Source organism: Zosterops lateralis, assembly GCF_965231275.1.
Source record: "Zosterops lateralis genome assembly, chromosome: Z".
In the NCBI taxonomy this organism is placed as follows: Eukaryota; Metazoa; Chordata; class Aves; order Passeriformes; family Zosteropidae; genus Zosterops; species Zosterops lateralis.
In genome coordinates, this window is record NC_139800.1 from 8817032 (window position 1) to 8840586 (window position 23555).

Genomic DNA, 23555 nt, shown 5'->3' on the forward strand with positions numbered 1-23555 from the left:
CAGGTTCTTCCGAAAACATATTCTGACTGCTAAATTCCCCTAACGTATCTGCACGACTTGGGTACCACTAGGATTTTTAAAGTGACTAAAATTATATTCTTCTAGTGGAATAATTTAAAGCAAAGTGGTAAAATACATTTAAAAACCCTTTTCCCATCAAAAGAACTCAAAACAGAAGTTAAAGCAAGCACACACTTCATACACTTGTTAGCACATCCTCCTTACTTTTCACATGGAAAAGAGAAAGTTACACTGTGGGACAGGAGAAGAATCTACATTAGCTGAAAAACATCTTCAGATATGTTTCTGTACTTGATGTAACATGATTTATCTTTAGAGAATACCAATAATATTCAAACATACAAAACACATGCAGATATATGCACACTTCAAGTTGTAGCTTTCTAGGGCTAAAATACTATCAGAAGACATGACATTATCTCCAGAAAACATAAAAATGCACTTCAGTCAATTCTACAGGGCAGATGTTCTGAACCCAGGACCCAGACAGCTGAAAGTGCAATTCAGTAAAACATATATTGTTTCATAACAGGAACTACTGGTTACCACAAGTCCATCTTCTAACCACAGACCATCTATTAGTTTAATTAGACTGTAAGTTTGATTACTAAAGCATTTTCTTCAAATTTGATCACTTGCAACCTTTTCTTTTACATTACCCAGACAAGGACAGAATTTTTGATACAGTGCTGCTAAACTAGATCTCCTATTCCTGATAGTTGAGCTTAAAAAATCATCAATTTTGTAATACCTTTCAATGCATGTGTGCCACTGCTTTGAAACAGTGTCTTGGCTGGGGAAGATAACCAGATGTCACAGAAGTGTTACTTAACATCCTTATGAAACTAAGCCAAGCACACATACACAAAACACAGGAGTTTTAAGAAGGACAAAGTACTCCAAACAAAACATGCTATGTAAAAACCTGGTAGTTATTTGCAAAAGTCTCTGAAGAACTTGTTTTTTCTCAAGGGCACAGACACAGAGTGCAAGTATCTTTTTGTCTCTAATCCCAGCTGTCTCATGCCACTGAGAAGCACTAAAATTCAGACCTAAAATCAAGGGGGACTTGAATGAAGAGGCACAGGGGATCCGAGAGGAACACAAGTTAGAAACTGAGACAAAGTAATTGAATAAGATTACAGAAAGCATGAGTTGCTGACAGAAAACAATGTTGTTCTGATTTATATTGGATGAAGCAAGGATCCTACAAAGAATAATGTTAGGGTTGCAGACTCTAGTTGTAGTGCCACATGTATAGGGGAAAAAGCCAAGCCAAGAAAACAAGATCAAAAGCAATTACGAAATTGTGGCATTGAGTGTTCTGCTTTGAAATCATAGCATTAACTTATGGATTTTTACGTAATTTTAATGTTCAGATTGTTACAAGCAATTTGAAGCAAGTATTGTTTCAATCTAATAAAAGGAATTAATAGCATCTCAAAGCCTGTTGTCAATTTTGAGCAAACAAATCTAAAACTTGACTTTTAAAGCAAATGTAGTGTATCAGTTGGTGAAAGCAAATCTAAAATAATTACATGAAATATGACATATGAAGCAGCATCACAATCAAAACTGCATCAAACTCAAAGGGAGCATCTTACAAAGAAAATTGAAAACACAAACAATCGCTAATTTCATTAGTTGTGACTAAGGAAAACCATTTGTCAAACCAAGGACATTTCACAGGACTTAAAAAAAAATCCTTTTTCAGTAAGATACTGTCCTTCACACAGCTATTATTCCTACTGTTACCAACAAAATGGGAAGGGGAAAAAAAAACCTACACAAGTAGATTTTGGAGATAAGCCAAGTGACTCAGAAAAAGGAGCTAACGAGTACACAGAGGATGCCAAAGCCGCTTTATTTTATGATCCTTGGAACACAACTGAGCTAAGTTCAAATCATTACAGATTCTACCACTGAGCTCACCTAAGGATTTGACACAAAGCAATGTTAAGTTTATGTTTCTGCTTCCAAACCTAATATGAAACAGTCAGTCAGCTTTGTGACATATTGTAGACTTTATCAAGAAATGTTGCTACAATTATCAGAAGGCATTAGTATGAAATGTGATATGGGCTACAGGCATCAAGTTTGGTCCCATGCCAAATATTTTAACTCTGAATGCAGCACAGGGCTCTTTTTTTTTTTTTTTTTTTTTTTTTTTTTTTTTTTTTTGTATTGGATTCTGAAATAAAGTGTCCACAACCCATAGAAAAGCAAAGACAGTGGGGGGAAAAGAAATATTAACCCTTTCAGAAAAGGTTTCACGGCTCAAATAATAAATAGCAAAATATGTCTGACACGAAGCATTTTAGAGGATCTGACAAACATGTAACAATTCATGAATGTCTGGAAAACAGAGGAGAATAAACTGATCAAGAGATTGTACACTCTATTAGGCCTGCACAAGTGACAGCTAAGAAGGAGAAGAAAAATGTTCTTTATCTCAGTATATCTTCTCTCAGAAGGCTGGCTGGCCTTTGCTTTCTGAAGGCAGATATCACTGCCTACCACTATTTAAGCCAAGAAAACATCTATTCTAACTTGCACACCTCTTGGTACCTAAGATGCCCTGTTTTCTATAACATTGTACAGAACGACTCAAAAATAAATGCACCTCTATCCAGAAAAAAAAAAATAGTAATTTACCAAGGTTATACAAAATTTATGACTTTTTACATTTTACATCTACGTATGTTGCTCACGCAATAAATTCATAAAATGAAAGAGCAAGTGTCACAATTTAAGTAGTTCTGAGTAGCTCAATTACTTCAATTTTTTTTAAGTTTTAGTAAAGGTAGAGATGTTTAGCTTGCAAGTGTGGCCCCTTTCAGGCAGGTCTGGGCACAGCTACTAAGCAGGGCACGAATGCAGTGTGCAGATGACAGAGTTATTCCAATACAATATCAGAAGTGTTCTGTCTGCTTCTTAACTGATTGATTTGAATCCACTGCAAACTGCAAATTATTTTTTTAACCCTTCTCTGGTTCCTCCACAAACTTTTTCTTCCACACACTCACTGAGAGGCAGAGAGATCCATCAGACCTGATTCACAGTTACACAACTCCTCTTCGACACTGTAAAAACATTTCCACTAATACAGAAACACTGGATAAGGTCTCTCTCACCAAGAGAAGAACACTGATGTACATTGTATTCAAACCAGTGAAAAATGAGAACCTTTCCAGAATCTCACCTGTATGACTGACTTTTACACCCTTTTTTCTTCACTTTGCAAGAGACAACAGGCCAAATTCCAATTAATGCTCTCCAACTTTTATCATTTTTTTCCTCGACAGACCACCCAACAAACACATTCCCAAACACAAACTGCATTTAGACAAGAGATGGTTACAGTCCACCTCTTTGCTTTCCTCTCCTGTAGAGCGTGGCTTCCAAGATATATCACATATCAATTTTCAGTATTTCAGAAGGAATTCTTTTCATTAAACCTTCTACTCCAAAGAAATCTCACCTGCTTAGGAGCTGCAAATAAGGCCATTTTTTTTCCATGAAGTTCCTTCCCTTCTTTCTGATTTCTCATAAAATTCATTTTCAGTTGAGCCAATAAACAAGGACTTAGAAAAGTCTGCAAGGTATGACTTTTGGCAAAGATCTGGACAATTTATGTACCAAATTTTAACACATCTATATACAAAAATAACTATTTTCTTGTGCTGAAGATAGAATAAAGGAGTAGTCAAGGCTACATAATGACTGTCCCCCTTGACATCTTCTCTAGAAACATATGGAATTGGTACAAACTGATTTCCTCAATTCCATAAAATAGCAACTTTCCATTTACAACACATTTTCCTTTACACTGCCTACTCCCATTTCTAGAGCAGTAAGTTTGAATGTTGTGATTAGATTATTTTTACCTCATACCCATTTCCCCCCTCAAATCAATGCATGTATTAGATTTCCAAGTGGAATTTTCTATGTTGCCTATAATCATATCACTGCAAACAACTCAGCACAGTCACCCTGAATTTAAAGAAGGATTAGATTCCCTATGAAAATTTTGCAGCTTTGAAAAAATTTGTATATATATACTTAGAGACAAGAAAAGAAATAAACACAGCATTTTCTTTGACATTTGAGAGGTTTCACGTAAAGCTGCTTTCTCTGCTGTTGGTCAATTTCCCTGCAAGTCTAATTAAAAAAAAGCTCATGTAATTACCTGAAGATTTACAAGACACTGTTTACAAGCTACTTCAAGGCGGGCTGAAATCAGCAAAAGGAAAAGTGGAGGCCCAAAGCATCTGTCTGACAAAGTGAAAGCTTAATCGGCACTGGAAGCACGACAGGCTGGCTGCTTCTGGCAGTGAGGTTTCTCCCACATTCCCATATCCTTACAGATTTCCAGGGAAATGGATTTGTGCTACCTTTACCCACCATCGTGTGGGTTTGGAGTCGTTGGTTTAAGGCAATATGAAGTGTTCAGTCAAACAATTACAATCAGAGGCTGTGAGCAGACTGCAATTAAGAATGTAATTAATAACGTGCAGGAAATAATTAGCTGTTTTCACCTTTTTCAAATTTATTGGCAAGAAATTGTTATTTCAATCCATACTAAACTGCACTTTAAAAACTCAGACGTTGACAGAAATTATCAATGTTTCTTACCAAAAAAGTGTTCTTTGCAATTAAACCTTCAGAATCTGCTCACTGAAAAGCAGCATACACTACAGATTCAGATGCTTTTATTCCTCTACAAATACAAACAACATAAGTAACTAGACACAGGAAAGAGGGTGTAGTAAGATCAAGCAGATATGTGTATTCAGGCTGCAACAAATTAAAGGCTCAGTTTCTCCCAGAAGCCTGAGCGACAGAAAAATCTTCTACATATCAAGCTGAAACAAGATTTATCCAAGCCTACATATTTACTTAAGACTTATATTTTGAGATTCAATTCAAGCTGCTTCCTGGCTTTTTTTAAACACAGCACGATGGTACAAGGCATTAAACACAACTACATCAGGTTCCCGTCTAAAAGGAAATGGTTTGTGTGTCCTGTAAATCAAGCTTTGAAGCAAACTGTGTACAAAGGAAAAAGAAAACTAGCAGTCATACCAACTTCTTTTTTAATTCACTCATAGGCTATTTATCATATCTTCGGTTTAATTTAAATGCACCTTCACCTAAGAAAGCACACAGATTTTTAAGTAGATTTACCTGCTTCTAACATTTTTACTTCTAACCAAGAGAACTGACAAAGTTATATTAAGTTATCTAACCTTACATTGAAGATCACAAGTATTTCAGAACAGTTTTAACTCAGAATATTTCCTTTTCTTTTCTCCCATTGTTTTGGGGGGGGGGGCTTGTTTTGCTATTTGGAGGGGAAGTGAGTGTTTTGTTGTGGGGGGGTTTGTTTGGGGTTTTTTTGATGGGAAGGTTTTTTGGGGTGTTTTGGTTTTTTGATCTTTGGGGGTTTTTGTTTATCCCTTTCAGAATATACTCAGTAATATTTACAAGAGTATCAATAACATATGAAAAAAAAAGAAGGGGTAAAATACAAGGATTACTCCCACAGGAAACAAAGACAGGAGAGTTATTTAGGGTTGTTTTTTGGGTTGTTTTTTTTGGGGGGGGTTGGGGGTTTTTTCTTCTTTTTTATGGTAAAAACATATACTATTACTATAAAATAACCAAGTCGCTATTTTGGAACGTACCATAAAATCAAGAAGTCAGCAAAGTGAACAATTCAGACACTTAATACTTATTAACAGAACTTAAACAGCAGCTACACCCCTTGTCATATAACTTACTCTCCAGCTCACAACATCATCAAACCAGTCTCTAGGCCAGTTGCATGGACAACAGATGAAGACAGGAATGAAGAACAGAAGAACATAAGGGGAGCGAGAGGACAATATGAAGATGGATTCACTTTAAAGGTCTAATGAATATAACTTGAGTGTGAACAGCATTTCCACCCCTCCTGTCTTTTTCTAAAGGATAATATGTCAATTTTAACACTTCTTACCACTGGCTGATTTTCTCCACTGTAGGACCAGACCCTAAGGACAGTCATAAAGTACTCATTTTCAAAAACTACATGCACTGCAAGTGTGAATAGGCCCCTCTGGTATTTGGATTATTCACTGTATAACCTTCAATACTCTTAGGTGACTCTAAGCAGTTCTGTAAAGTATTTTTAGTATTCATTCAAAATTGTTTTGTTGAAGTTACAGAAAATAAAATAAAAGCAACATCTGCAGAACTCAACACAATTCTTTCACACAGAGGCTTAAATTATAACTTAATCAGACCAGACTGCTGTTCAATCCTTGTCAAAAGGCAGAAATCCGGTTTACACCACTAAATGGATTAGAGCAGGTTTAAGAGAAGGAAATCCGGTTTCACTACGAAGATCTACCTCCTGAAATTTATATCCTCTAAAAGCTGTCATCCAACACTCTCAACCTGCAGCAGAGATTACTCCTCCTGCTTGGCAATCGATAGATAGAAAATATCTGGGATATAAGGGCTGACTAATCTTTTTATGAAAGTTATTCACTTTCCACAAGCAAGTGATATCATACAAAAAGTTAAAGACAAGCTAATGGATTCTTTAAAAGGCCCAAGAGAATTTCAGGACTTCTGTATGCTGTGTAACATCGTGTGCTGCAAATTCTACTTGTGCACATCTCCCCAACAGAAACCATCACATGGGTCAGCACCAAGTTGAAAGCACAGATCCAGAAGGGTGTCTTACCAAAAAAGTTCAGAACTGAGCAAGTTCAGTGTTTTATGGGGGTTTATATTACTTAAGAATAATGATCCCAAATGTATGGAGACTTTCCTTTTCGCCCTCCTCCCATTGAAATTGCAGATGTGGAGGAAAACAAAAGAAAGGAAGTACATTCATCGCCGAGAGCTCCTTGAGCAAAGGGGCTCTCTGAACAATGGGCAGCAATGATGTAGTTTGAGGTGGTGCTCCATTTTGGCGAAACGTTAAAAAAGTAACTACACCCTCTCTTCGGCTGTAGCCGCATATTCTTTACTAATGCACTTTCCGCCAATAGATACATGTATATTTTAATTATTTGAGCGGATTGTGCATTATCTTGAGAACGTATACAGTTCGAGTCTTGGGCTCAAACAACATGCGTGTCATAACCGTGTCACAACCCTCACTCCATTCGGGACAGGGGTTTTCTGGAGTTCTGGAGGGACGGCGGGGCAGAGCCAGCCCGGCGGGCGGGGCAGGGGGGACGCGCCCGCTCCTCCGCCCGGCCCGTGCCCGGAGCGCCGGACAAACTTTCCACCCCGGGACCGCCCGGCCCGGGGCGCGGCGAGATCAGCCCCGCCACCGCTCCCGGCTCTCCCGGCTCTCCTCGGGAAGCGCCGGGCACGGGCTGCCCCGCCAGCCCCGCGGAGGATGAGCCCGCCCGCCCCGGGCATCGCTCCCGGCCACAGGTGTGCCCCCCGCGGCCGCGCCCCGCCGCAGGTGAGCAGGGCAACTTCCCAACTGCGGCGGGGAGCGCGGACCCCGCCCCGGCGCGCCCCGCCCGTACCTGCAGCCCGCGCCTCCGCAGGATGCCCGGCTCGTCCATGCCGGCGCTCGGCCGCGCTCACGCCGCGCGGCGCCGCCTGGCCATGCCGGACCGCCCGGAGCCCGCGCCGCATCCCCGCACTGCCGAGCGCTGACATCACGCCCGCGCCGATTGGCGCCGCCGCCGCACGTGACCGCGCGAGGTGCGCGCCCCGCCAACTTCGGGGCCAGTCCCGGGGCCGCTCCCGCCGCGCCCCCGCCGGGCCCGGGCCGACCCTGAGGGGAGAGAGACAGAGAGACGGAGCTCTCCTTCCCTCCGCTCCCAGCACGGAGCCGCAGAGCGCTGTGACGGCGCCCCGCGAGAAGCCGCGCCCCGCCGGATCCCCGTGTGAGGCTGCGGGGAGAGTGGATTGTCTGAGGAGCGCGGGCACAGGGCAGGGCCGGCCCCCACCTCGGGCCAGCGCCCCAGGGCCCTCATCACCCGCCTGGGGCAAGGAAAACTCGTCCCCGTCAAAAACCAGGTGCTGGAGCCTTAGAGGTTATGTCTGAACGCACAGATTTTTAAGGAGCCAAAACAGTAGTGGACTTATCATATCTGCCAAGCTGTTGGTTAAACAAACCACTGATTTCTCCCCCCCCACCTCCAGCCCCCAAACTCTGAGCTCTTCACCCATTAGCAGTCTAAGATGAAGACTATGACAATCACACCCTTAAATCTAGTATGGAAAAGAAATATTGATTTCCTGTCAGATTGCATCATTTTGAGAAGTAGCCCATGTACATTCCATAACAGTAAAACCTGCCAGGAGCAAAGGCATTTAGAAAAAAAAAAAAAAAAAAAAAAAGGATTGCTGAAAGGATAACGCTGAGCAGTAGCAGCTTATCTGAAGAACAGAGAAAAAAAGGCTGCTGTATTCCCTGCCCCCAACTCTCAACTCTTCTTCGTATGACTGAAATGCACTAACGTTATTGTTTTGCTGTTGTTACAATTAAAAAATATATAATTTCAGCAATTAAGCTAAAATTCTCTGATATTTCCAACTGTATTATTCTAAAAAAACAGTCAATCTTTATCAAAGTTACACAGTGACATTAACTGAACATGTTTCCTCTTCCCTGTCCCTCCGTGTCTCCATACAAATGCATCCATCAGATTTGGCCAATGGCTTAAAACTCAGATATCACAGACTTCGGTAACAGGATTAGAGCAGTATTTTAGTTAAGAAAAGGAGATGCTCACACTGACCAAGACTCCAGTTCCACAAGAGGGAGACAAGGAAAACCAAACGCACTGTCAGATTTACAGATTTGCAGGCCAGAAGGGGGTGTGCGACCATCCTCTGTAACAAACACTACTCATCCCTCCTGAATTCATTTTCCAAGAGTAATATCTCTTCAAGCAGCATGCTGATCCTAGGGAAAGCTTTTTTGCTCTACAAAATCAAAAGTGACTAGGTCCCCTCACCTGCTTGAAACAAAGGGAAAAATGTTGCATTATCTCCTATGGGTTCCACCCAATATTTTTTCCTGTTTTCCTTTTTTTCCCCATTTCAAAATGTCATCTTCTTTCTTCTTGTAACACTTTAAAACTTTATCACAATCATTCACATCCACGTGTCCTCACATCATATCTTTTCTGTGCTTCTCTTTCCAAAAATGACACAGGCAAATGAATCTCAATCTAAATGCTGTTACATGCTTCCAGTAAGGGTGGCAAAAGTTAATTAACCAAAGACTGTCAAGTTTCAAGGATGAGAGGCAAAATCTTACCATTTGTCTCTCACGACACACTTCAAGTTGCAGCTGCAAGGTTGTTTGCATTTTTACACCCAATCTTTATACATATTGCACAAGTTTTATTTTAATCACTGAAATACAAAATCTCCCAGTGCTCTATTTATCAGTTCCTTTAAAAGACAGCAATCAATACTGAGGTGTAGTTAGCTTTAGTCCAGCCATCATTTCAAACTAACTGTATATTTAACTGTGTATGTATGAATTAAAAGCACCCCATACCATCTGGCTTAGAGGTCACTACTGGAACAACAGCACAAAAATGTTTTACCATCAATTAATGTGTCATGGACAGGCACAGATTCAAAAGTCCACAACCTAACAAAACACCTCAAGTAGCGCAGAAGCTTTAATTTCACAGGAGGACAATTTACAGAAAGGATTATAGGCAGGCAAAGCACAAATGTAAATGCATGAAGGAACTGTCCAAGTACAGAGTGCGCGTGTAACAAGTTTTGCAATGTGCTGAAGGTCACTGGTACAGCTCCCTCAGTAATGCTGGAAGGCAAGAGAAGGAAACAAAGAGAAGACTGCCTTCCAGTGGAAGACGAGATAAATCCCAAACACAGGAGTATAAAACTATCTTTCAGTAAGAAGTGCATTCACTATCAACTCTAGAAGTGGCGTTTTCCTAGGCTTGTGCTGCATTTTATAAAGGTGAACTGGAAGGAACTGAGTGTCAAAGGTTTGCACATAAGAAGGAAAGCATTCACTTCATTGTGGATTTTCTCACAATTTATGGATCTCTTTAGTTATTGCCAAAAGTGCATCTTCATGTTTAAAAATTCATATAGCCTGATAGTTTTTTCTGGAGGCTTTTGTTATTTTCAGATTATTATTTCAGTTATATTCACCACCAAAACCATGGCAGATAAGATTGCAGTACAGAAGAATTTGTGTTTTAGAAGAAAAATCCATGCTCTTTGAAATACTTTAATATAATTATTCTTATAGCTACATATACAAAATACAGCAAAATAACTCACATATTCTTTCACATCGCTTGTAGCAGAAAGGGACAGTTCAGTTGTACATGTAGCACAAAATAAAACATGTACAATGTATGAAAAATAAACTTTTTTTTTCCCCTCCTCCCCTTCACAGAAGACAAAATTATTTTAGAACAACAGTAACCAACCTCAAATTTTGCCAAATTTTTTTCTCCCCTATAAATGAAGCATTTGACCTGATTAAATAGGAAGGGCGTTTCAGAATTGATTTAGGTATACATACTCCTAAGTCCATGTTTATTTAAAGCTGCTAAGAAACATGGTAGAAGATAGTTTGCAGGACAATTACGTAAATCTAGTAAGTTTTTATCTTCATTCAACTGCTATTTTTTACATTATTCATACAGCTTCACTTAGAAAATAATATTGATTGACAAAACCAAGAAAATTTAGAAATCGCTGTAATTACTGAAATCAGCCAATCAACCAGATAAAACCTAAGCATCCAAAACTATAAATGAATATGTAACTAGAGTTTTACAATGCAGATTTAATTTAAATTTAATTTTATGCGTACACATATCCCATGTGTGGCTGCCACTCTCATACTACACATGGTGGTAGCATATGATAAATCATATTAATTATGCACCATGAAAAAACTCATTTGTACTCTGCCCCTAAATCTATCTCTGTCAGGGCTCTTTCCTATACCTTAAATATTCTACAGCATCTAGTCACCATCACTGAGTTTTAAAAATAATTATTTTCTCCCTAAATGTGAAAATTCATGTGCTTAGAATAGATAACAAGTAATGAAATAATTGTCTTATATTCTGATAACCTGCAATCCAAACTAAGAGGAACTTTTTTCCACCACAGGTAAAGAGAGAGCCTTTCATCATATTTTTTGTCCACTGATAAGCTATTCAACTAACTTACTGGAAAAATCAAAATATTTCAACTGCCATAATTTCAGAAGTCAAGGTAAGTGGACAAAATACAACTAGAGATACCTGGAAGTGTTCAACATTAATTCTTATGCAGCCTTTCTCTAAGCACATTAGAGAAGAGAGAACAATTTGAGTATACCAGAGCATACCCTGGATATTGTCGTTACAATGGTATTGAAACAAACTCCTGCAAACACTGTTTTTGTGGTTTTGAATGGACACCAGCCCCACAGTAAAGGACCTGGGGGTCCTGGCTGATGGCAAGATGAACGTGGGTCAGCAGTGCCCTGGCAGCCAGGACGGCCACCCGTGTCCTGGGGACATCAGGGACAGAATCTCCAGCCAGGCAAGGGAGGGGATTGTCCTGCCCTGCTCTGCTCTGGGGTGGCCTCACCTCCAGTGCTGGGGGCAGTTCTGGGTGCCACAGGATAAAAAAAGACAAAAAGCCATTAAAGAAGGTTCAAAGGAGGGCAACAAAGATGGTGAAGGGTCTGTAGGGGAATCCAGAGCAGCTGAGGTAATTTAGTCTGCCCAGCCTGGAGAACAGGAGACTGAGGAGAGAGTCTACAACATCCTCACAAGAAGAAGCAGAGGGACAAGTATTGATCTCTTCAGTCTCATGACCAGTGACAGGACTTGAGGAAAAGGCATGAAGCTGCTGGGGAGGTTTAGGCTGGATATCAGAAGAAAAGGTTCTTCATCCAGAGGGTGGTTGGGAACTGGAACAGGCTCCCCAGGGAAGTGGTCACAGCACCAAGCCTGAGAGAGTTCAACAAGTATTTGAATGCTCTCAGGCACATGGTGTGACTCTTGGGGTGCCCTGCACAGCACCAGGAGTTGGACTAAATCATCCTCGTCTGTCCCTTCCCAGCCAGGTTATTCTGTGCAGTAGTTTAAGGAATAAGCTCTCAAGGGAAGACAACATTACAATTTTACAAAGGAGCTCAAGGTTATTTTTCTGAATGGTCATAAAAGAAATTGAGCCACCTTTTTGTTCCCCACCAAAACAGTCATAGTCTGCGTATGATTAAGAAATAATCTTGATAACATTCCTGTAGTATTCTGCAAATGGTTTCAGTTCCTAAAGGAATTTACCCCCAATATTTTACATCGAATTTCAAACACCTACACAGACACAGTACATTTTTTTCTATTATAAACACACACACACAGAAAATCTCTAAAAACATCACCCAGAAGTTTTCAACTGTCCCATACATACATATCTACATCAAACCATCCCTACTGTCACTCCACAATGCTTTGGGGAAAAGGGATTTCACTAGAATCTTAATAGATAATGAAATACTTTTGGGCAAGAATCACTGCATGGATTGATAGAGCACCTTTGAATTTGTGTTCCACTTTACCACATTACACAAACACACATTCAGGTAAGCCAGGCTGGCTTGCTGTGTGTCCAAAAGGCACTCCACCTACCAGGTCCAGCAATGCATTAAGAGACAGTTTATTATTCTCACTGTACATTACTAAGAATACAGATCACAAGCAGGGAAAATTCAAGATTCATCAGTCAGCAAAACTCTTCTTCTAGAGCTGATAAACCTACACATGCTGCAAAACACAGGTTAGCAGATGGCTGCAACAATTTATTCCACTTAAGGAAGGAGGACTGATTGATGCTGTTTCATAATAGAAAAAAAATATTACTGCTTCTGTTTACTTATATTTTAAGGTTCTTGAAAACAAAGCACCTTATCCCACGAAAGCATGTGTACCTCCACAACAGTCACCATTACAGAGGCAGGAATGGCCACATTCCATGGAAAGCACAGGGACACACTGAGTCTTCTCGCCACCTGCCGGACAAAATCCCACTTGCACTAACCTGTCTCTGGGTTCCCCACTCATTCGGAGGGCTCATTTGTTACCTAACGTTATCGATCTCCCATGAAAGTATTAGAAGAAAAATAACTGTTGCAGAGGCAAACCAATTTTTCAAGTAAGTTATTTAAATAAGTTAATCAACTTCTCTTTCAGCGACAGAACATATACAAGAACACTGTTCACTACAGACATGCCAGCTTCATCCATTTTGCCTTTTCCATCAAATACTGTGTTTCTTACGCCATCAAAAGGCATAGCTGGATCACTGATTCAAAAAAAGGCAGTCTTTTCTTTCTGAAAAGACAGGCACATCATGAGTACAGTCTGTATCTCCCACGGGTCTCCTTTCAACAAGGACTGAGATAGACATATAATGTTCTCCCTTTTTTCAAAAGTTGCTGAACTATTTTATCTCCCCAAAGAAAGCCTAACATCAACACACAGGAGCTATGCCATTTTTAATCTTAGAATTTGAAGTGCCACACATATAGCTATGTTTTCAGAGAACAAATAAATACCCTTCTGAGATGAGGCTTTCCTATCAATCAGCTCAGTGGAATATTTCAGATTCTGTATATGGAAAAGGAATCAAATTCTTTTAAAAAATCTCATGGCAGAACAGTAGTAGCAATTACATTCTGAATAATCCCTGTGAGACATTTAGAAGTTTGATTCTCAAATGAAATCAGCAGTAGGCAAGCTTCATTCCAACCACAATTATCAAACTTTTGGCAAGGTTTAAGTTGTTTTGAAATCATTCTGAACAAAGATGCATCTAGTCTCCTTCATTTTGATGCCCTATTTTCCTTTTTAGAAGCATTTAATCTCAACACTTGAAATAATGCAGTATTTTGTCAATGCTATAATATATTATTGTACTTTCTCTTAAGGACACATTATTCTTCTTAATGTGTTTTGGCTGTTCCTTCCACAGTAAGATCCAATACTTTCCACTATTCACGGTCCAGCTTCTGCACAAAAACACTCTCCTTCATTAGAGAGAACAGTTAAGCCTTTCAACATTCAAATTAATTCAGACGATCATTTACCTTGCTGAAGTCTTGACTCCCTATGAACAGAAGTTCCATTACTAATCAGCAAAGTAAGGAAGTCTGGAATAAAAAGGAACTTTCTCCTGACGATCACTAGTTGCAATCCCGTATTTAGTAGGTAGAGGACATACAACAAGCATACCAAAAACATTTATTCACTGTTACAGGTTTCTGGAAAAGCAACATCATGCTAGGAGTGTTTGTTCAGGATATGCACCACTTCAGCTGTAGGCTAGTTCTCTTATTTAACCTGATTTTTTTCTCCCTCATTTACAGCAGGCAATCTCATAATTCAACTTTGTTTCTTACATCCTCCCTTATATAGACAACCTAACAGATAGAAAAAGGAATCTGTGATCAGCCAAGTGTATTTTATTGCATGGAAATTATTCCATGCTTTACAAAGCCAACCATCATTTCTGAATTTAACTGACCAAATACTGAGTATCTTCCATTGTACCACATAATTGCAGCTATTCTGCAATGATCAAGAGGTTAAATGTATTCATGAGAGAGTAGCAGTTAACCAATCTCCTGCTGATTATTATATCTTTTACTCAAGTGACATTAGGTCAACTTGAGCACTTACCTAGCTTCTTAATCTCCACGACACCATGAAAGAAAATCCTTAATAGATGCAATGATCTTACTGTACTATTGCTTGATTAAAATTCTGATAGAACTGGATAGAGATATATGCACCAATTGGGCATACTGTGATAAAATAAAAAAAAAAAAAAAAAAAAAAAAAGAAACAAAACAAAACAATGCTTTCTATCTCCACTTAGATGACAACAGAGTTGATGCTAAAAATCACCAGTCCACTGTGGCAGGGCACAGAAGAGGGCAGCAAACACAATTACTGCATCATGCCAGTGAAGCCAGAACAATTTAAACCACTGTGTATCAGAACAAGAATACTTAAAGGTAAGGTATGGTAAAAACTATCAGGTATGGTATGCTAAAAAATATCCAAGTCCACATTCCCACCTGCCTCCACAGGACAAAAGTGCATTTTACAGTAACATATCTGGTTTCACATGACCATACAAGAAAAAACAGAGTTACAAATACCAGCAGCTTGTGTCAAAGCCAACTGTGGCAGTCAACCCACTTCAAGTTTGAGGTCAGTAAAACAGCAGTTGCTTTTAAACTTAAAACTGTAAGAGATTAGAAGTAGCAATGCACCATCCAACAAAAAAGTATTCTCTTGTGTGTCCAGAAAAATTCTTGCATTCCCACCAGAGATCTTGAAAAACTACATTTCCCCACCCTGCTCCAGTGCCTGTAAGTCAGCGGCGTCATTCAGCTCAGTTTGAGTCTCTTTGTTTTGAGAGTTACAGCCATCATCAGAACCAGGGGAGTACTTCAGCTTGAGCAATGAGCGCTATTGTTTCCACACCGTCTGCTTCCATCCTCTACTACCCCACAGTCACTTTGCAAGCACCACAGGCATGAGAACATGTCCTCTCACAGGAAGGAAAATAAAAATGTTACTTCATCAACTTAGAATTGTGCCCTATTTAGTTATCCTTTAGCATAACGATGATGGCCCCCCCCCCCCCCCCCCCCCAAAAAAAAAAAAATAGCAGAAAGGAATACATCTCATCAGCTTTCAAATAATCCCATCATTTTAGGCCAAACTTTAATAGGAAGGTCAAAGAATTTGCGTTTTTTGTCAACTGAAACTGCCAAAGCAAGGATCAAGTTTTCTACAGCAATAGCAGCACTAGCAAAGTTTTCACAAAGCTAAAAATTAAGTTTCTTAACAATACAGAGAACTACTATTAAAATTCAAGTCAGTGGGACAGTACCTCATCCTCTATCGCTTTTTTTTAATTATTCAATCTATCCTACTTATGCATGAGTACCAAATTCCTAAGACTGCTAAGAACAGTCAAAGAAATTGTAACTGCCTTATGAAAACACCAAGCAACACCCTAATCTACTACTGCTCACCCACGCCACACTGGGAGCTCTCACTTTGAGGTTACCAACACCTCTCACTTCAGATTCTGAATGCAGACAGAAATACAGACAGTTGTTATCCTACACTCATCCCATTATTTCCCATGCCCACTTTATCTCAGTTTATTTTAAAGACAGAGCTGTGATTGAAATTAGTTTAAACTTTTATTATGTACCTGAGACTGGAAATCAGACCAATCAAATTAAATTTGTATATGTCACACACTCCTCAAAGGAAAGGAAGATCTCCTTGCAACTTGTTTACTATTTTCTCATTAAATGTTAAAAACGATAGATACACCAGTGTTTCAATTAATACATTAACTGAGACACAATGAATTCACAATAGTCTGCTTTTTGTGACCAGAGGGAACAGGAGACAGCATGGAATAGGAAACAGCATTGTGGTTAAATTTTCCTCAGTCCTTCCAAATGTCAGTCATTTTTCCAGCTTCTTCCTGCTCTTCATGTCCTTTCTAACCTCTTTATCCCCCTTCCATTTCCACAACTATAAAAATCTTTTAAGGAGCTGCAGAAGCTTTTGATGTAAGGCCAAAGGAGTTCACCACTATATTCCTGAGCTTTATCCCTTGTTAATCACAGATTATCATTTTATGCAGTTATCCTCTAAGTAAAGTCCAACAACAAGCCAAGAAAGTTTTATTCCCAGAAAGGCATCTAAACTTCAAACACTATGAATGATTACACATTGATTTCTCCTGGTCATATAGTTTACTGCCAAACACCACTACTCCTTTGTTTCTCATGTGGCCAATTCTACTTGGGTGAAAAGTTCACAGCCTCACTTTTGTAATAGTTCCCACTTTTCCCACCTTCTAAGTGATACTAGCAACAGAATGGCATTTCGAGATAACCATCACACACAGACAACTCAAATATTACAGCAGACAAGAATAAGCCCTTATTCAGAGCCACTACTAACACAAAGTCAGAAGCTTCAGTTCCAGAGGTGATTCACTATATTTAACCCAGCTTAATGCTCAGCTGTGTGGGTCAAACAAAAATCTAGTAGAGCAAAGGCATTCCCAGGTGACAAAAACTTTAACAGCCCTAGATTCTTGATTATCTAGAACTAGAAACTGGCCCCAGTGAGCCTTTTCACCGCTCAGTCTCTCATGAAGGAAGAAGACTATTATATGGGACATCTGGAAAACAGAAGCATGGTTCAGGCAGAGCAGGGATGTATTGCTTAGCTCCTACATGTATTTGATCTCCACTCATTCTGTACCATTAATAGGACATAGAAGAGGGTTACACCTACATTCAGCTCTAATAAACTGTGCAAAAGCTCCTTTCAGTTCTCTCTCATGCTCAGTACATCCTGACAGCTGGAAGCTAACTGAGGCTGATGGGAAGTGACCTACTTCACCACAAAGGGGGTATTTTTGAAAAACACATTGCATACGCTCACAGGACTTTTTAACCTAGGTTAGTCTTCTCTGAGAGATGATTATTTTATCTACTTTTCCCATTATTCTTTAATGAATGCTAATTTGCAGCACAAGCTGTGTGTTCTCAATTCTGAGAAATCACAAGCTCTCTCCAGGAGAAATGGAAAAAAACCCCAGCCACCACCACATCTGTATTTTATCCACATACAAGAACAAGCAAGAAAAGTATAAGAATTAATAAAGCACTGGTTTTAATCAGATGACTTAGGAAAGGATTCAGTATCTAGAATTCTGTCAGGCAGCTGAATCTACAGTTTTGTTTTAAATTCAAGTACACCATGACTATTTTGGAAACAATGACAGAGCCAAGCAGAGATATATTTATATTTATGAAAGAGAATACTCAGTCACCAACTTCTTGCATCAGCTTGTTAAAACATTATAGTTTCACAGCTCTGGACCAGGTCTATTCCAGCCTTTTGCTGTGTACAAATAGGAAGCATACAGGCAAATCTATGAAGATGCATGTTCACCTCCCGCTTGCTACTAGTAAATTAGATCTATCTACTGAATTAGAACTGCAATTAAGTATTTGTTAAAAGGCAAATACAGAAAAAGAAAGATGAATGCAAATGCATATTCATGGGTAAGGAATTAATGGAATAAAATACACAAGGGAAAACAACTCTCTAGTCTTAAAAGTTAGAAGCAATTGAAGCACAGAAAACCTGCTATCATTAGTTGACAATTTTAGCATTTCATAGGAATAAAACCCTCACATTTTAAAAAGATTTTCAGTAATTATTCTTAGATGTTAAGCTTATTTTATGTTAAACAAGAATATGGTTTTCAACTCTATACAGTGGTTTAGCACTCAAGCAACTTCCTCAGTTCCCTCAGTGTCTCTGAAGTCTTGCTAACTATTTTGGGGAGATTCGAGATAACAAGCCACAATTAGCTACTTTGGAAATTCCTATTATACAGTTTTTGTGCCTCTCACAAGTGCCATCCTTCTACTTGCTCTACATTAACTTTTGGAGTATTAATTTGCTGCTCACACTCAAGCATTGAAAACCTGAATCCCGGAACAAGAAGAACTAAAAGCAACCTAAGCTTCAGATGCAATTTTCTTTTGCTTTCAAAGAAGTTTACTTAAAAGTAAGTTCAGCTACACCTGAGATTCATTAGATAAAACTGAACACAATTATGATTTGAAAAATTTCCCACAATTCCAAAACAAAGCATTTAAATAACAGCCTTTTTTAAAATGTGTGGGTTGGGTAAGCACAACTGATACTGTCATTCACTTATCTCACCAATTAGTGCTTCTAAAGAATGTATTTTATTTGTTCACAATCATTTATTATCTATGCTGTAATTTTGCAGCTTCTCAGACAACAAATGGCTGTCTTACATCTGGGGAATAAAACACACAAAAGGGTGTTGGTGTGCTGTTTGAATACATGCAATTACTGGTAGTTAAGTTCTAATTAGCATAATTAGTTTTGAAACACTTCTCATAATAACTGTCAACATTATGTCAATTTAGCTGAAGTTAATGGCATATTTAACAAAGACACACTTACTCATTTTCAGTATTATACTATTTAAAAGAAAGGAAGAGGCAAAGCTCTTTCTGAAGAAGTAGAACTGTTTTTCAAAGACATTGAACATTTCTTATGTTTTGTCCTTTCAGCAATCCAACTTATAAACCAGTACTTTATATAAATAGCCCCCTCCAGTTTCCATAAAACCATTCTTACAAATTAACACTTATAAAATGGCAATAAAAAGCAATCAAAGTACAGATGTTCACAAATTCAGTCTTCTGTTGTTTTGGGGAAGGCAGTTTGCAAGGGGATGCCTGGTTTGGAGGGGGAAGAAATCAAGAGGTAAATCCCGTAAAAAATAAAGAAAATAGTATGCTAAAAAGTAGCAAATGTTTCCAGTCATACCTAGACAAAACACCCCTTCACTGCATAGCAAGAAAGGGCATAAGCCATTCACAAAGGCCAGTTTTACCGCTTTTCTAATTTTGATGTTACTAGAAACTATATCCAAGTACTAAAATATTAAACTAATAGTCATTTCCCTGGTATCTTTCACATTTCCAAGAAGAAACCACCTTTCTGAAAATGCCTTTCACAGCCAGATTTACTTCATGCTTATATTCATCTCACACAACAGAAGGAATAGCCAACCTAAGCTCAATACTTGCCATGAAGTTGAAATCACACATCCAGCCTTGACTGAATTTAAAAGCCAAGTGTATTACAATCTAAATGCTTCATTTGAGGATCCTCATTATAGTGTATTTTTATTAAGTGAATATTTCATAGAGCAAGTTACCATAAAGAACTCATGAAATATGCTCTCAGAAAGCTCCCTGGACTGTGAGAAACCTTTCTTGTGACACAAATGATTTTTTTTATTTATATAAAACAGATAAACAAAATGAAAGACTTCTTGCCCCTTAAAGCAAGATATTTATTTGGAAAAAAGCCACCATACAGCCAAACAAGCAATACACCAGTAAAACACATAACAGGACTTTGACATTCAACCATGACAAAGCCAAATCTAAAGAAATTTTGTCCAATTAATTTCAGCAAATTATTTTCCTTTCATCTACACATTTTTTAACATGTATCATAGAGACACTTTATTTTTACATTTCTATTGTTTTTATATATGACGCTAACTAGAAAATGTTAAAGGTCAAGAATTTAATCCAATCTGTGTCACACAAAATATCTTTCTGCCTAGAACAGTAATTATTGCTCAGTTTCAGACTTGGTATCATAATTTTAAGCATATCAGCTTATTACAATGAGAATTTAACAGAACTGGCTTTATTTCAATTTATTTTGAAGCATTTTCCAAAAATTCTCACAGTAATAAATGGAAGTCAAAACGTTTACAATGGTATTTGAAAATACTTATGGAGTGGCAGGGGACTGGTAGAGAACAGGAGAATGACCCCTAAACTTTGGACACTGAATGAGGCAGCAACTTCAGGTCAACTCCCAATCCATCCTATCCTGAAAAGATGCCTCGAGTCGAGTGAGATGACTGACAGCCTACAGTGCAGACAGTGAGATAAACCAGCTCTACCACAGTTTCCCCACACACCTGCAAAACTCAGCACTGAGACACATTGAACTGCCCTCCAGGAGCACATGTTACTGACCATGGAGAGGAAGAGACTGACCAGACCAACATGACCCACAAAAACATCCTAAAGCAGAACCACTTCTCAACTCACCTTTCCATTTCTATTCAGTGTTGAAGACATTCTGCATCATTTTCTTAATGTTTTCAAGTCCACACTAATTGTCTGTGCAGACTCCCATCATCTGTTTCACCACCACAGAATCTGTCAGGGACAGTTCAAAGTGCTCATGACAGAAATTGAGGAGTAACACAAGACCACGACTTGGCTGCCTCTGAACTGTGGGCAGACCTCGCTGCAGTCACAGCTTCCTCAGGAGGGGAAGAGGAGGGGCAGGCACTGATCTCTTGTCTCTGGCAAGCAGTGACAGGACCCAAGGAAATGGCCTGAAGTTGTGTCGAGGGTCTAGTTTGGATATCAGGAAAAGGTTCTGCACCCCGAGGGTGTTGGGCACTGGAGCAGCTCCCCAGGGAAGTGGTCACAGCATCAGCCTGACAGAGTTCAAGAAGCATTTGGACAATGCTCTCAGGCACATGCTGTCATTTATAGGGTTGTCCTCTGCAGGGCCAAGAGTTGGACTTTATGATCCTTTTGAGTCCCTTCCAACTCAGATTATTCTGTGATTCTGTGAATTAAAGGTCCACATCAAATCCAATACACTACTCATCACAAAATCAGCCTTCTCCTGTACATCTTCAACCCAGTTCCACAGGTCTACATGGGAACTGTATTTTTAATTTATAGTCCAACTGCCTGTATTACAGGAGTGAATCATGCATAGCTATTGAACTCTACCTAAAGCAACACCTGCAGCCCATTTTTAATCAATATTCTGTTAAAAAAAAAATCTATCATTTCCCACAGAAAGGCTTTACACCTGCGGACCAGTGCGAGATTTTGCGAATTTTTAATAAATTATTGACAGAACAAGAAAAAAAAGCATGTTTTCTGTACCCTTTTTGCAATTGCACTAAACACCAGCATGTAGCTTTGACCTGTTCACTTGTCATTCTTGTCTATATTGCCTCACAATCACTACTCAGTCAGATCTATATCAGCTGATTATCAACCCAAGTGAGAATGATCAGTTCTAGTAAAAGAATTAATAACAGGCTAATCATTTTTCAGATGAGTGAGACAATACATTTAAAGTAATTTCAAGTCAGACTGTGAACAGCTACATGAAATTCTTCATAAGAATCTCTCCTACATAAGGATAAACTCTCTCCTAAGTATGATTAAAAGCTCCAATTACTAGAATCTAACAATAGGCCTCCCAAATTCAACTCTGCCAAATCAGAGAATCAAGGGGAAAATAAAAGTATGCAAGGAGAGGGAATGATCCCTAACTTATGGCCCCTTTTTTAAGCAAAGACCAGAGTCCTTCAAAAGCCTGACAGCAAAGTATTTGTCAAAGGAGGCTTGAGAAGAGCTCTGCCTATGTGACACTAACATTAACCTCCTTAGGAGGCGAGTCTGATCAGCATTTCCAGATAAGAAATAAATACTTCTGAGGAACCTGCACCTCCACCCTGTGCCCAATCTGCTCAGATCTGCTTAGACGGCTCTTGCATGCTTTTGCACCAGCATGAAAGAAACTGCAGTCAGGCACAGATAAAAGATGTGGAGAGACAGGAAGGAAGAAGTATGTGGCAGACAGATATGCCATGAAACTATATAGGTGATGAGTTAAAGGGCCTTAAGGAAGCAAGGCTCACTGAATTTTTCATTAGTCTATTGTTTTATGACCATTTAAAGTACTTATTGTCGAAACAGTGCTACATCCTCCTCTTCCTACAGTTTAAGCATCACAGCAAAACAAAAACACAATATTGTTAGCAGCATGCCCCCTAATAGCTCTGCAGATAGGAACAGACCATCAAACAGCAACACAGCCCTTTTGAAATTTACTTAATTTGGAAGAAATATTTTTTTATCCCCAAATATAGAAAAGAAGAAAAAATGTGAGGTTAATGCAATTTAAATTAATTTCTGACCATTCATCTACTTTCTTTCTTATTTCAATGTACATAATCCAAATACTTCATTCACAGGTTGACACTTAATTCCCTTGAAAATATTAGAGTTCAAAGAACAGAACTTCCAACAGAATTATCTGTTTGTATTAAGTGTGGAGTCCAAAAAGCCGTATCTGCCCTAAGGAGCCACAAACAGCACCACCACCAAGGAGAAGCCAGATTAGATTTATAGGTGAAGATTTGCTGTATTTGAAGTGAAATACTACTTCAGACAGATCATGGAGAGAATAGCCATCTACCTATCAATACAACATGAAAAAGTGTCGCGATGATATCTGTTCAACATTGGCTGACCATAGCTGCCTTCAACCTAAACATTGTGTCTAAAAAATCCAAAACAAGTCACAAAATAAGCTTCCCCTAGAAAGCAGATATGGATGAACAAGGTTTTAATGACCAGCAAAAGGTAGGAGAGGGGTGAGGAAAAGCATTATTAATTTTATTTTCTTTCTTTATACAGGAAATATGTTACTATAGCTCTTTGAAGAAAAGTATAGGCTAGTACACAGGGCCCTGCATTAAATTTCAATACTTCTCAAGTTATTAATATACAGAAACACAAAGCAGTAAAATAGATGCTTGAAAACAAAAAGCTGAAAGTTCAAGTGTATGATGCATCTCTGCCCCTTTCTCTTCCCTTATCATTTTATCCAAAAGACTTCATTAAACTCCTGCTTCACGCAGCTATGTCCTCATGAGGACAAAGTACTCCGGGAAGTGGAAATACACATTGATAGAAAAGAATGCTTAGGAGAAAGGACAGTTGCCTCCTACTGCATGCCTTTTTTTAAAAGGAAAGAAACCATTTAAATGCAAACAGCTATATTAATGCA

The 23555-nt window shown here is 38.9% G+C and overlaps 1 protein-coding gene across 2 annotated transcripts in view; it reads right to left on the reverse strand.

Moving 5' to 3' along the window:
- MAST4 (microtubule associated serine/threonine kinase family member 4) overlaps positions 1-23555 on the reverse strand; it is a gene marked incomplete at its 5' end in the record, with an annotated part of 273094 nt that overhangs the window by 175270 nt on the left and 74269 nt on the right. The window contains one exon of one of the 2 annotated variants that reach the window (XM_083883210.1): positions 7557-7628. The exons of the other annotated variant lie outside the window; for it this stretch is intronic. Coding sequence (XP_083739336.1) covers positions 7557-7595 — 39 coding nt within the window. Of the gene's footprint in view, positions 1-7556; positions 7629-23555 lie in introns of those variants that run through there. 2 annotated transcript variants of the gene reach the window in all.